Here is a 12,281-nt window from a genome sequence, read left to right as displayed (position 1 = left end):
GGAGGTTATATTTTTATGGGATCGCCAGTATAGCTAACCATAATACACAGAGGTAGGAAAATGCAAGAAAGACTTCTTGTGCGTGCAGATGTCTGCCTTGAAGGCCAGTCTGTAAAGCTCTTGATTTGCTCCTGAGGTTAATATGCAAAATGGGATTCTTTAAATCCTTGGAACTGTTTTTCTGTGTTTACACCGTTTTTTACCACGTCAATATGAGGTAGATTAAGCCTTTTTATATGTATTTTTTTATGTGTAAATCTTTTTACTTGTAGGCATATACTTAGAAGCAGCATTTGTTTAAGCTTCTTTCCAGCTCCTTTTGTTCTTTTCTCTCCCTCCCCCTTCCCCCCAATTGACAGGTATAGGATCTTTGCCAAGAGAGAAGCATGCCTCTCCAAAAAATTCTCCAGCCTCCTGGGCTAGCTCTGGTAAACCGCTCACTAAATCCCAAGTGCCTGTCAAAAGATCAGTACTTGAGAGAACACCTAGCATCTCTTCAGTCAGCAGCACTCAGAGTGAGCGAAGTCTTTTCAGCAGTAATTGTAAGTATCCGTCAGGGTTACGGGTTTTAACCGATAGCCAGCATCAGCTGCTTCTTGGGGAAAAAAAAATCCCCACGAAGGGAGTCCTGTCTGACAAAGGGCTGTGTTAATTCTCATTGTACTACTTAGTTCTAGGTCTTACTCTTTTTGCCTCTTAACTTAAAACTTTCCTTCTTGAGACATGCCACCTGAAGGAGCTTTGAGCCTTGGATTTTTGTTTGATGAGTAGAGGTTTCAGTACAGCTCCTCTTCCATTCTGAAACAGTACAAAACCAGTGGGTCATCTTGAGCAAAAGTTTCCTTGTGTTTACATATAGTGTAATAAGAAATAAGTCTGAATGGTGTGAATGGATTACCTGTTGTAATATTTGGAACAGCTCGTTAGAGTTTTTTGATACTAAATGGTCTTTTTGAACTAGATTATATCTGCTTTCAGTGTTTTAAGACAAAATGTGTAGATGAGATCAAAAGCAGGTAAGTGAAACTGCTTTTAGAAGGTAAAACTTTGCACAGGTAGACTTCTATAATTTCTAAGGTAACTGTAAGCATTGCTGTATGACCTGAACGAAATCTACCTTGATTAAAACTAGGAAGAAAAATAACAGAACTCACTTTGATTTGAAACTCTACAAAGGGTCTGTACCAGAAGTTGTAGGAGTTCTAGGGGCAAAAATATGAAGGAAATAATACACAACTGACTGTCACACGTATTAGTATTCCCAGCTATACATATTCAAATGAGTACATTCAAATATTCTGTTACTATTGCATCATCTGTTATATCTTGGAGACTGGGCAAAGGCCTTTGCTTTGTGCCAGATGCCATTTAAATCTGTCTTCAATGGACTGAAAAAGAGAACTGTGATTTAACATATGTCTATAGTTTATGTATGCGCATATGCATACATACATATATAACTAAAATTTCTGTTGTTCTTTTTTTTTCCCCTGTAATGCCTTCATTAAAAAACTAAGACCTAACATATTCCTCAAAGGAGTAAGAGTATGTGTAATAAAATATGCAGTGCATGTTTCTGTGTAATCAGGTCGGTTCGGTTGCTGTGACAGCCATGTTGACTTTTGCTGTTCAGGTTTAGGACTGTATCTGGAATTCCTAAGCAGCTTTGTCCTCTCTTCATTTTACTCCCTCATGTAACAAAGGAAGGGGTCATCGCTTCATAACAAAGAAGTGTATTCAGATTAAGTATCTAAACAGATGACTCCTTATTTAGCCTGATTTGCTAGTTGGTTTAATCTGTTTTGTCCACTGCCTTCAAGCTTACAATTTTTTCCACTCCAATTCACGAAGAGCAAGCAAGAGCAATATGAGAGGTTGAATATGGCTGCAGTCTTTTTGGCTTTAAGGTTGCTTTGATCTTTTTTAAATGACTATACCAGGAGGACTCCGCAGTTGCACAGAAACTAATTTTTCTCCTATTATTTTCATCAATTCTACACTAACACCACCGACTGACTCAGGAAGCCACTATGATATTACCTTACTGACGTTGCTGGTGGTGGGATCTTACAGCTTTTGTATTATTCCTTTGTTAGCCACCTTTACTGGGAAAAGAAGTAGGTTGTATTCCTTTTAATTTCTATTTTAAAGTCTGTTTTTTGTTTTGTGGAGGTTGGTAAATGTATGCAATGTTTTGACTTGCGGATTTTCTGCGAGATAATTTTTCTTTAGTTAATTTCTTACACTTGATGAGAATGACTTATGTCTGATGGTCAGGTTTTGTGAGTATAATGAGTTTAGGTTACATATGAATTATATGTTAGTAAGGTGAAGTTTTTATGACTTCAAATCAATTTGGAAAGAACTAATGAATTTACTTTGTACTCTAATGTTAAGTATAGTGCTGTTCTTGTTTTTTATTCTTTCATTTAGTCTACTATACAATAATGTCAGGAAAAAAAAATAATTTGTAAACCTAAAATGTTTTTGTTAGATTGGTGGGACACACAAAGACCAAGATGGGAGGCTTATGCTGCGAATGTCATGAAATTTATGACTATCTATTGTGGTCCTGTCAACAGTATTAAATTGACAAAGTCGCTTGGCTTGTTTTGCTTAGGGAGTTTGCCTTGTGTTAGCAGAGAAAAAAATTTAAAAAGAGAGCATTTCTCCTGCTGTGTCAGCTCAGCCCTTTGTTAGGGGATGTCCTTGGGTTGGTAATTTCCTGTGGCAGCATTAGGATTTTTTTTGTCTAATGAGCACTTGAGTTTTATGATTCTTCTCTCTAAAAAGACTTACTATTTTATAAGTTTGGAAATCATGAAGTTTGAAATGCTGTTATTAATAAAAACATATTTTGAATGCAAGCTGTCAGTCTGAGCATTGAAAAACTGAATTCGTAACAGTAGAGAAATCTTCTCAATTTCAGTGCTGAGCTGAAAATACTATCATTTGAACATACTGAAATGTTTAAACGCTGAGGTTAAGAACAAGAATCCAACTTTGAATTGCATTAGAATAATTGCATATAAAGGAAATAGTGTTTCAGAAGTTAAAAAGCTGATCCTAGCAATTGACCTGGAGCTGCATTTCTGTACAGTCAATACTTCACTTAAATTCTTTTAATGAGTTGTGGTTTTAAGCCCTTTAGATCTTAGCTGGAGCAAGATCACTTCATACCTGTCTGTCTTTGATCAAGATTGCAGTAGCTACTCCTGTGAATAACCATCTTTTCATCATATAGTGACCAAACTCTGCAAATTTGTCTTTTTTTCTGCACACAGCCTGGTTAGCTGACTCCAGAGCTAATAGGACAAAACAGTACCCTAACTAGTCCTGCAGCAGAAGTGTGCTCGCTTACCCAAAGTGTTAACTTCCATGGCATGCTTCTGATTCAGAAGGTAGCACAGCAGTTTGTAGGCAGTTGTTAGCTGCTTGCAGCGAACTCTGAGCAAAAATCCATAGTTTAGTGATTTACAGAAAAAGTTAAGGACTGCTTCAGGCCTCATGCTTTACTGAAACAAATTGATTCGAATAATCTGATGTTGAGCAGGGTGAGATTCCTGCAAAATAACTGTGTTGTTGATGTGTTATACTAATTGTTCCTCATGTATAGATCTTTTTGCAAATATTTAGCTTTTGTGCCTTTAGAGAGGCTCCAACTTTATTTAAAACAAAGAGGAAGACTACACTTGCATATGCTTCTAGAAGGGAAAGCAGTTCTGTCCCTCTTTCTGTGGTTGAAAATGTATTGATTAGTGGCCAAAAAGCATCTTTTTGAAGTAGTTAACTTACATGGTTTAAGCTGGTGCATTTAAAGACACTGAAGTAATCTCAAGACTGTATGTTCCATCTTTCAATGAACAATATTAGATATGTAGTTCACATTACCTTTAAAAAAAATCTGCCTCATTAAAACACTTATCTGAGGCAAATCTGGTGTTACCACCCCCACCCCTCCATCCACTATTTTTTTTTCCCTTTAAATGACTAGAGAGAAAAAGCAACAGTGTAACAAACTATTCCCCCCGCCTTAGTTTTTCCTTTCTCTGGTAAATGCAATGTCAATTTCTTACTGTTCAATGTGTCAGTATATATAATTTTTTAGTACCTGAACCAAAGTGTACTCAATCTATACTTACTTTAGAAGTATTTTCATATTTTTTCTGGAAAAATAAAACTATGCTTTCCCCAAATTTTGGTTTTCTTTTTTTCAAGGAAAATTTTTCATTGTGACAGTAAGTCCAAACCTCTCTCCAGTTCCTTTGAAATGGTACAAAATATCTTCTGTAGCAACTGTCCTGTTAGTGGGAAACCTGATTTTGACATGAGGTAGCAATTGCTTATTGTCCTGCCTTTCCCAATTTGGGTCTGTCTGCCTCTTTTTGCAGGGAGTATTTTGCTGTATGACATAAGCTCTCGTGGGGCGGGGAGTCTTCCGAGGTCTGCTGTCACTGAGGAGGTTGCTGTTATGAACAAAGACTACAGGAACCTTTCTTAAAACTTGTTTGGTAGCTGGTGAACGCAGTTGGGCTCACATGTTTTTTAGTGCCCCACAAGGAGGATGGAAGGGGTGCAGAGTCTGCTGGTGGTGCGTGCACCATATTATTGAAACAGCACGCTCAGCTCTCAAACGAGAGAGAACAGGGGAAGGTGTTGCATGAGGAATTTGTCTGAGATTTATTTGGGTTTTGTTATTTTAACAGTCAATTCTGTCACCAGAACATCCTTCTGTACTGATAATGCTTTTTCTTGGCTTAAACTTGAAATGTGTTCTGCATTTGCTTTGTACAGCAAGATCAGGCTTCCAGTTATGTATCTTGATCAATATACTTCTATACATATCCCCCTCTTAGGCATAGTTCAAAGCTGTATGTCTGGTTCTGAGAAGTGTTTGTAACAGTCATAGACTGTTCTGTTACAGTTCATCAGTCTCTTTGTACTGAAGAAATCAGAGGTGGTCATAATATTTTTATTCTATGATTCATTCCAACGTGTGTTTCTCCTAACTTTAGCCTCGGGTAAAAAAGGCTTGTTTTAGGATTTAAATTTTTCCCAAACGAGACGCTGTCTAGAGCAAATTCTTTGTTGTTCTGTGTTGCAGCTGCAAGTGCCACAGTCATCATCAAGAATGGAGAATGGCCTTCAAAACCAGACTGCCAGAATGGTACTTTAGGATCTGTCCCTTTGAAAGCTGTACCAAGACCTAGATTTCACTCGTTGAAGTCAACTCCAAAAGGTATATGAGTCTGTTTGTAGATAGAGTGGAGCTATAGTTATTACTGTTACAGTACCTTAACTTTTGTAGGTGGCTGCCTCCTGAAGCAGTTTTTATTGAAGAGTGGTCTTGGAAAATAGTGCGAGGAAGTAAAATTATGTCAGTGGTGTCTCCAGGTTTTATAAGGTTTCATAGGAAGTCTAAAACATCCTTTGTATTGTCATAATTGACTGGGATATTTCAGGAAAACGAGGAGGACATCCGCACTGTGTTATGGTTAAGGTTTGCATGGCACAGCGACTAAACACACTTTGCTACATGGCATGTGTCATCGTGCGAGGTTTATGCTGTTTTAATAAGAGTTCTTTTCTGTCATAAAGCTCAGGCACAGACTCTGTGGCTGCTGGTGATCTGTGGGGTAGACCTACCCTGAATTTATCTTGAGTGTATGGTTGTCCTCATCCTCATGCACAGTTTGCATTATCTTCACCCCTTTTAGGACAGTAAGGACCTTGGGGGATGGGGTTATTTTTTTTAAATAAGGTAGTATTAGATGGAGTATGTCAGTCTTGGGTGACTGACATTGTCCCATCTTTCCAAGGGAAGAGCCCCAGAAAGAGCTCAGCTGTTCATGCTGCTTTTCTTGATATTCTTACTGGCTGAAGTGGAAGCAGAGGTTTGCTCTAATTGTTAACGGAGATAAGACAATTGTGGTTCATCATCTGGTGCTAAAGGAAACATTAATTTAAATGTACTTTCTGGCTTTGTATGAAACACTGTTCTGGTTCCTATTCCTATTTGAGCCAGGACCCCTTGATCAGCCAACAGTGCTTCTCCACTCCAGCCACAAACAGCAGTTGACAACTCATTCTCTGGCCAAAATTAAAGACACAATGAGAACAGATAAATAAGCTTGCTGTCTCTCTCTCCTAAATGCTAGTTATAATCAGCTTGCTTCTGACCATCTTTGTGGTGAACTGGTTATCGTAATTGGATAAACCTAATTAAATACTATGCTCCTGCTTTAGGCTTAAGTTTTAAGCTGGTATCTGACATAATTGAGAATAAATAGAAGAGATGCCTGCCAAATGTCATGCTAGAATGACATGCTTTAAAATGGCAAACAGTGAAAAGAAACAGACTTTGCCACAAACTGTAAATCAGTTGGAAACAAACACAAATTATATGGCTGTCTGACAAGCTGATGCATTGCTCAACATCTTCAGTGACCTGGGTGCTAGAATTGTGCCTTCAGCACCTCCAGGAGCAGTGTGGCCAGAAGAAGCTGGAATTCCCTCCTTGGCTTTATGTCACTTTGACTACTCTGTTGTGTTTTGGGGCCTTCCCAGTTCAAGAGGGTTGTTTTGAAACTGGAAGGGTCAACTGGAAACTTAGGAAGATGATTAGGGTCTCTGACCACAGGACCTGTGAGGAGAGGTTGAGGGAGTTGAGCTTGTGTAGTCAGGCAAAAAGGAGAGTAAGGGGAGATGATATAACAGTCTGCGGTAACTTGAAAAGGATGGCTACAAAGGTGATGGTGCCAAACACTTCTCAGTAGTACCAGATGATGTGACAATGGGAAATGATTGCAAATTGTGGAGTGGGAGATGCAGCATTGGCCAGCGGGGCCGTAGAGCCTCCCTTCCTGGAGGTTTGCAAGGCTCAGCTAGACAAAAGCATGGTCAATTGATCTCATCTTGGTGGTGGCCTTGCTCTGAGTGGGAGGCTGGATAGCTGGCCTCTGGAGGTCTCTTTCAGCCAATGTTTCCGTAGCTGTGTTGTATTTGCTGAATTAAGTAATTGGATCTTAGTGCTAGAGTGAAATCTTTGTTAACATTTTCTTCTGCTTAGAAGCTTTATTAAAACTATGTTTTTATTTCTTCCAATATGAGTTCTGGTAAAGCAAAGCTAAGTTTAAATATAGCTTCAATTTTCTAGAAGGTGTCTCTTTTTGTATTTGTTTGAGTAGATTTGTGCATCTTGTACTTTTAAATATGTAATATTAGGCATGTCTTTAATTGCTGACGTAGTTCTACTTTTAAACCTGATCTAAGCTTCTGTTTCCAGGAGCCAAGGCCAGGTCTGCTTCACTGAACCAGTGCATACCAAAATCGTCTGGGCCACTGCACTCGGCAAGGAAAGTCAGTGAGGCTAGAGGTAATCAGCTGTTGGGTAAAGTCAATTTTTTCACTCACATTCTTGAATCCCTCTGTCAAGAGAAGCTATGCTCTGTGACTTCAGAGTAATTGAGATAGTCAATCTGCTCTTTTTCCTTGTGGTTCATAGTGTTAGAGACTGGCTCTGCAAAGTGTTCCTTATGTATTTGTTTAATCTGGGACGAAAAAATCAGGGCATTCATTGTCCACTATCTGCTTGAAACTTGCATCCCATGAGGACTCCGAATACTTGATAATGTGTGTTAAAAGATGTTCTGTCACCTGCTTATAAGATCATCTACTTGCAAGAAAAAACCCAGACCAGATTACATTTCTGTATTAGATGCTTGTTTTATCTTCAACTTTCAATTGAAATTAGTCATTTTTACCAGAGTGAATGAAAAGAATGGGTATGAATCCTCAGGCAAGCTTTATAAGACAAAATTTTCACTTTGGGAGCAAAGTTCCATTTTTATGGCTGAGGTGAGGGAAACAAGTACAGTAGCCATACAAAGCAGATTGTTTCCTATTGAAACACCTGCTATAGGATCACACACTATTTGTAAAGGCTGAAGAAAGCTGATAGGTGTTGTTAACAGACCTTTTATCAACTGCTGCACGTGATTTTTGCACTTATACCTAGCAGTTCAAAAGAGCGCTTTCATTTAATTAATATCCTTCAAAATAATGAGGTTCTTAAGTCGGTTTTCACGTGACTTTAAAACAATACAGTAAGGGTAGATTAATCTTCTCTGTGCTTTCATTTATATCTGATCTGATTGGTAGCACACTTCAGAGTGCTGTTAATTTATACCTCCTTTATACAAATAAAATAAATGGAGCATATAGATGGAAAAAAAGTTACTATGATGCTGGTATAGACAATTGGTTTTTTTATCTGTGGTCCTGTATGAATGAGTAAAATAAAACGGTGCTACCTGGCTTAAATGAAGTATGATAATTGTAATGGAAAAAAAAAATGTTTGGCTTATTGGGAATTCATCACGCATTTTCCAAGTAGTTTAACCTTATGATGCTAAATCTTGCTGCTGAACATGCCATCAGCCATCGCAAGAAAGAAACTGAAATTGTGAAGTTTGAGGAGCTTAAACCCCCCCCCCAAAAAAAAAAAAAAACAACCAAAAAACCAAGACACCCCCACTGGCCCTTACTAGTTTGAAGGGTAATTCTCTCTCTCTGTCTCTCTCTTTTTTTTTTTTTTTTTTTTTTTTTTTTTTCTTTTTTTTTTTTTTTTTCTTTCTTCTGAACATCATAGGTACTCCTGGAAGAAATGGACACCAAAGCCTATCTCGTTTGGGTTCTGGTGAGTTTTCAGAATGCATTTTTACATTTTCTGCAGTGCAACTTAAATTAGGTTTATACATTATATTAGTATATTGGTTCTTTTCTTGGGAGAACAGTTTTGCAATGGGTAATTGCATAAACCGTCACTGATTCCAGTTTCAGGGGATATGAAGAAAAGCCTTGGGTTTTTTTCTACTTGCTGTCTTCTGGCTACCCAGCTCTTAGAATATGCAATCTGTGCTATCTGTCTGTTTTGCTCGGTTTCCAGTGAAGCATAAGGAGGTTTTAACTGTAACCAAAAAAAAGTATGGCAATGAAACTTGGATGTAGTTTTTGCTGTTTAGCCACAGTGGGGTAAGCGATGATTAAAGCTCATGTGTTGTGGCTTTAAAAAAAAAAAAAAAAAAAATCATGCAGAATAACAGGTTTTTCTGGAAGGTTCATGATATACCCTTTTGGTGTGAGCTGTCTCTGTATCACCGCAGACTGCACTTGAATAAGAAGTTGAAATTATCTAAGCATGTTGATGTGTGTGTCTGCTTGTATGGTAGAGGGCAGAATCGCAGCTGATTAAGTGGCAGATGGCGTTCCAAAATCTGGCAGAGTTTTAAGGACTTCATATTGGGTTTGTTTTTGGTGTTTATGCCAGTCAGGACACCTGGTGCTAGTTTCTGTCTGCCAGGAGACAGAAAAGTCTTCAGATGATGTTTCTACTTGCAGCAATTTCCAGGTCTTTTCAAGAGAGTTGGCAGTCTAAATTAGTTTCCCGCGCATCAGTGTGTATTTGCTGAATTAAAAGCTGCTTGTAATTAATTACTCATTGAAAAGCCCCTTTTGAAAGATACTGAAGATCACTGGAAAGCCCTATGTCCCCTGAGTGAATAGCAGATGTCTTTCTGAAAGAGGTGCTGTAGCCAAGCAGATGTTATGAATTTGAGTCTGGAATTACTGGGTAAATCAGTTCTGACCTGTAACTCTAGTACTGTGGCAGTATGTTTTTAATTTCCTGTAGTCATAACATGAGTCTAATGCTTTTGCCTTTTACTCTCTTGGGTGTCAAATGTCTACATATTAATTGTGACTGAGTACTTTGCTCGATACCTTAGGAGTCAGGGCTTCTGTCACACAGCAAGCGTAATACTTTGCACAAAGTGCTAATTCTGTTTGTTGCTTTTATTGATACTTGGCTGAACTAATGTTAGTTTAGGTATAGCCTGACACTATGTTTTATGTCCACATGTAATCTGTCATATAAGAGTGTAGAGGATGATACAGCTAACAACATAATGTCTTGATTAGCTCAACTGAGGAAACTCATGATAAGCAACAAAGTGTTTCTGGACTAGAAACAGAAAATTAAATTCCTCTTCTATTTCCTTATGATAGATAACACTATTTTCCCCTAAATTTAGCATGGCACTTTCTCTCTTTTTTCCATCCAGAAAAGTAATTAGTGCTCCCTCCCCTTTTTACTAAATATAATTTTTCTTGTGATTCATCTTTTCCAGCCTAATAAAGAATGTAGCTACATAGCCTTGAAGTATTATATTCAATGCCGTAAAAACACAGCTAGAAACTCCAAATTAGCTGTAATATTTAGTGATCCTTTAGCAAATGCTCCATAGCATCATACTTTTGCTAGTTGAATAGTTGTATTTCAGTGTTTGTCTTAATAAACCTGAACTGTTTCTTGTACTGAGCCAGCTTCCAAAATTGGATGATATGTTAGACTTTGAAGTTAATACATTTCTAACTTTTCTACATTTCTAATGCTCTAATGTACAGAGCATTAGTATAATTTCCCATTTATGAATGCAAAGCTTTCTGATGGAGTATTTTGCTTTTTTAAGAAAGAATTTTTCCATCTTCACAGTTGCAAATAGTTCTTACAGAATAAAAATATTGTGTGGCTGCTCGGATGTTCTGCAGTACAATGTCTCACATTTTAAGAAAAAACAAATGGTCTTTTTTGAAATGAACTGAAATAATGCCAGCTGGTACCATGTAGAATGGGGCCTACTATCGTTTGGGGGTTTTTTTGGGTTTTTAGTGGCCTTGATATTATAGTGAAGCTTTGTTCTAGTGACTTTAGCTAGTTTAGAGCTTTTGTTCTTTTTTTTTTCAGTGCCATAGCTAACACTACAGTTTTTAGCCTCATTCAGTGAGGAGGTCCAACCCCGGTTCTATTTCTTGCCCATGTGCTCTGTCTGAAGAGTCGGGACTAATCTATTGCAGCAGGACTCTGATAACTGATTACAATATTAAGGCATTAATTAAGTGTCTAGCTCAGTTGTTAACGTTGTTTTTCACGTTACTTCAAGGGTGGAAAAATAGCAGGATTTTCTAGGATCTGGTCTCTGTTCTCTGACTCTTTGTGCTCTTTATCCATTTTCCATTCATTTATAGCAATGATGCAAAGCCAGAATCTGCTTGACAAAGCAAGGCACAACATACTGTTAGTACGCCTGTAAAATTGGAGAGACTTGTGTATTTGCAGCTGTTCATTCCTTCTTCGTGTTAAAATATTCACAAGGCTCCTTTTTGTGAATTCTGTATTTTTCATGGGTAATATTCCAGTGGATCAAGTAATTTCTACAAGTTCTGTGGTGTAGTGCTTCAGCACTGGCTTTAAAGCTGAGGCAAAATTAACTTCTTAGGCATAATATATTTTATTATACTTCTTAACTTGCTAACTTCAAGTAAGAATGTGCATGTGCACTTACTGTAATGTCTTAATGTAAATGTAATGTAAAAATGTTGCCTCTTGTGAGATGTAATTTTGAACTAGATGCAAAACTGCCTCTAAAAATGCATAAAGTTAGTGCTCTTTCCTTTGTTTCTTGAGGCCTCCCTGGAGAAAAAGTGACCTACTTCTAATACCTGTGCAGTATGTTACAGTGCAGTGTGTATATGCAGTAGATACTCACTTGTCATGTCTCTGTTATTGACTGAAGGTTAAGGATAAGTTACAATACAGTAATCCCTAGAACTACATAAGCTAAGCAAAAGCCAATATCCTTTTTGGCAGTTCCAAAGATAAAGCTATTGCTTTAGGAATAAAGCATGTAAATATTTATTGGAAAGCTTTATCCTATTGTTCAGTGACCCTGCAAGGGACGTATGGTGTATTATGGATAACAAGTTGCACTTATGCTTGTGGCAGAACACTGTTGTCAGAAAAGCTAGGGTAGCTGCTGGATAAACCTATAAAGTATTAACAACTACCAACAGTGTGATTTATGTCATCTCTCTTTGTATTATGATGGAGTATGTGTAGTGGAATCAGTTACTAAAGGCTGTAGAGGCCATGAAAACCAAAGAAGCTTCATCAAAAACCTGCATATGCTCCATCATGAAAGATGGTATTCTGTTGTCTTACCCTCATAAAGAAGAGGTTAAAAGGCTGCTTGTTTTAGTTTAATCATTTGTGAGAAAATATAACACTGGGGGAGGGAATAACTTCAGTCAGGGGTCTTATTGCAAAAAGTGAGTAGTAGTGCTAATCAAGCTTAAATGGAAAAATAAGGGATAAATATAACAGTCCATGAAGCTGTCTCTTGGAACAGGTTGTTAAAGGTGGATGCTGGCTCCTCACTCTAGCT

At 37.8% G+C, this 12,281-nt stretch overlaps 1 protein-coding gene across 5 annotated transcripts in view; it reads left to right on the top strand.

The window, feature by feature from the left end:
• Window positions 1-12,281, top strand: part of MTUS1 (microtubule associated scaffold protein 1) — a 130,131-nt gene that overhangs the window by 52,382 nt on the left and 65,468 nt on the right. For 3 of the 5 annotated variants that reach the window (XM_041126828.1, XM_041126824.1, XM_041126830.1), the window contains 4 exons: window positions 360-542; window positions 5,105-5,239; window positions 7,286-7,375; window positions 8,651-8,698. In XM_041126828.1, the coding sequence (XP_040982762.1) occupies window positions 360-542; window positions 5,105-5,239; window positions 7,286-7,375; window positions 8,651-8,698 (456 nt within the window). The remainder of the gene's footprint in view (window positions 1-359; window positions 543-5,104; window positions 5,240-7,285; window positions 7,376-8,650; window positions 8,699-12,281) is intronic. The other 2 variants (XM_041126829.1, XM_041126831.1) reach the window with 2 other exon arrangements.

Source organism: Aquila chrysaetos, chromosome 1 (assembly GCF_900496995.4).
Source record: "Aquila chrysaetos chrysaetos chromosome 1, bAquChr1.4, whole genome shotgun sequence".
Taxonomy (NCBI): domain Eukaryota; kingdom Metazoa; phylum Chordata; class Aves; order Accipitriformes; family Accipitridae; genus Aquila; species Aquila chrysaetos.
Note: the sequence above shows the minus strand (reverse complement) of the source record. Positions and strands in the feature narration are given on the sequence as shown.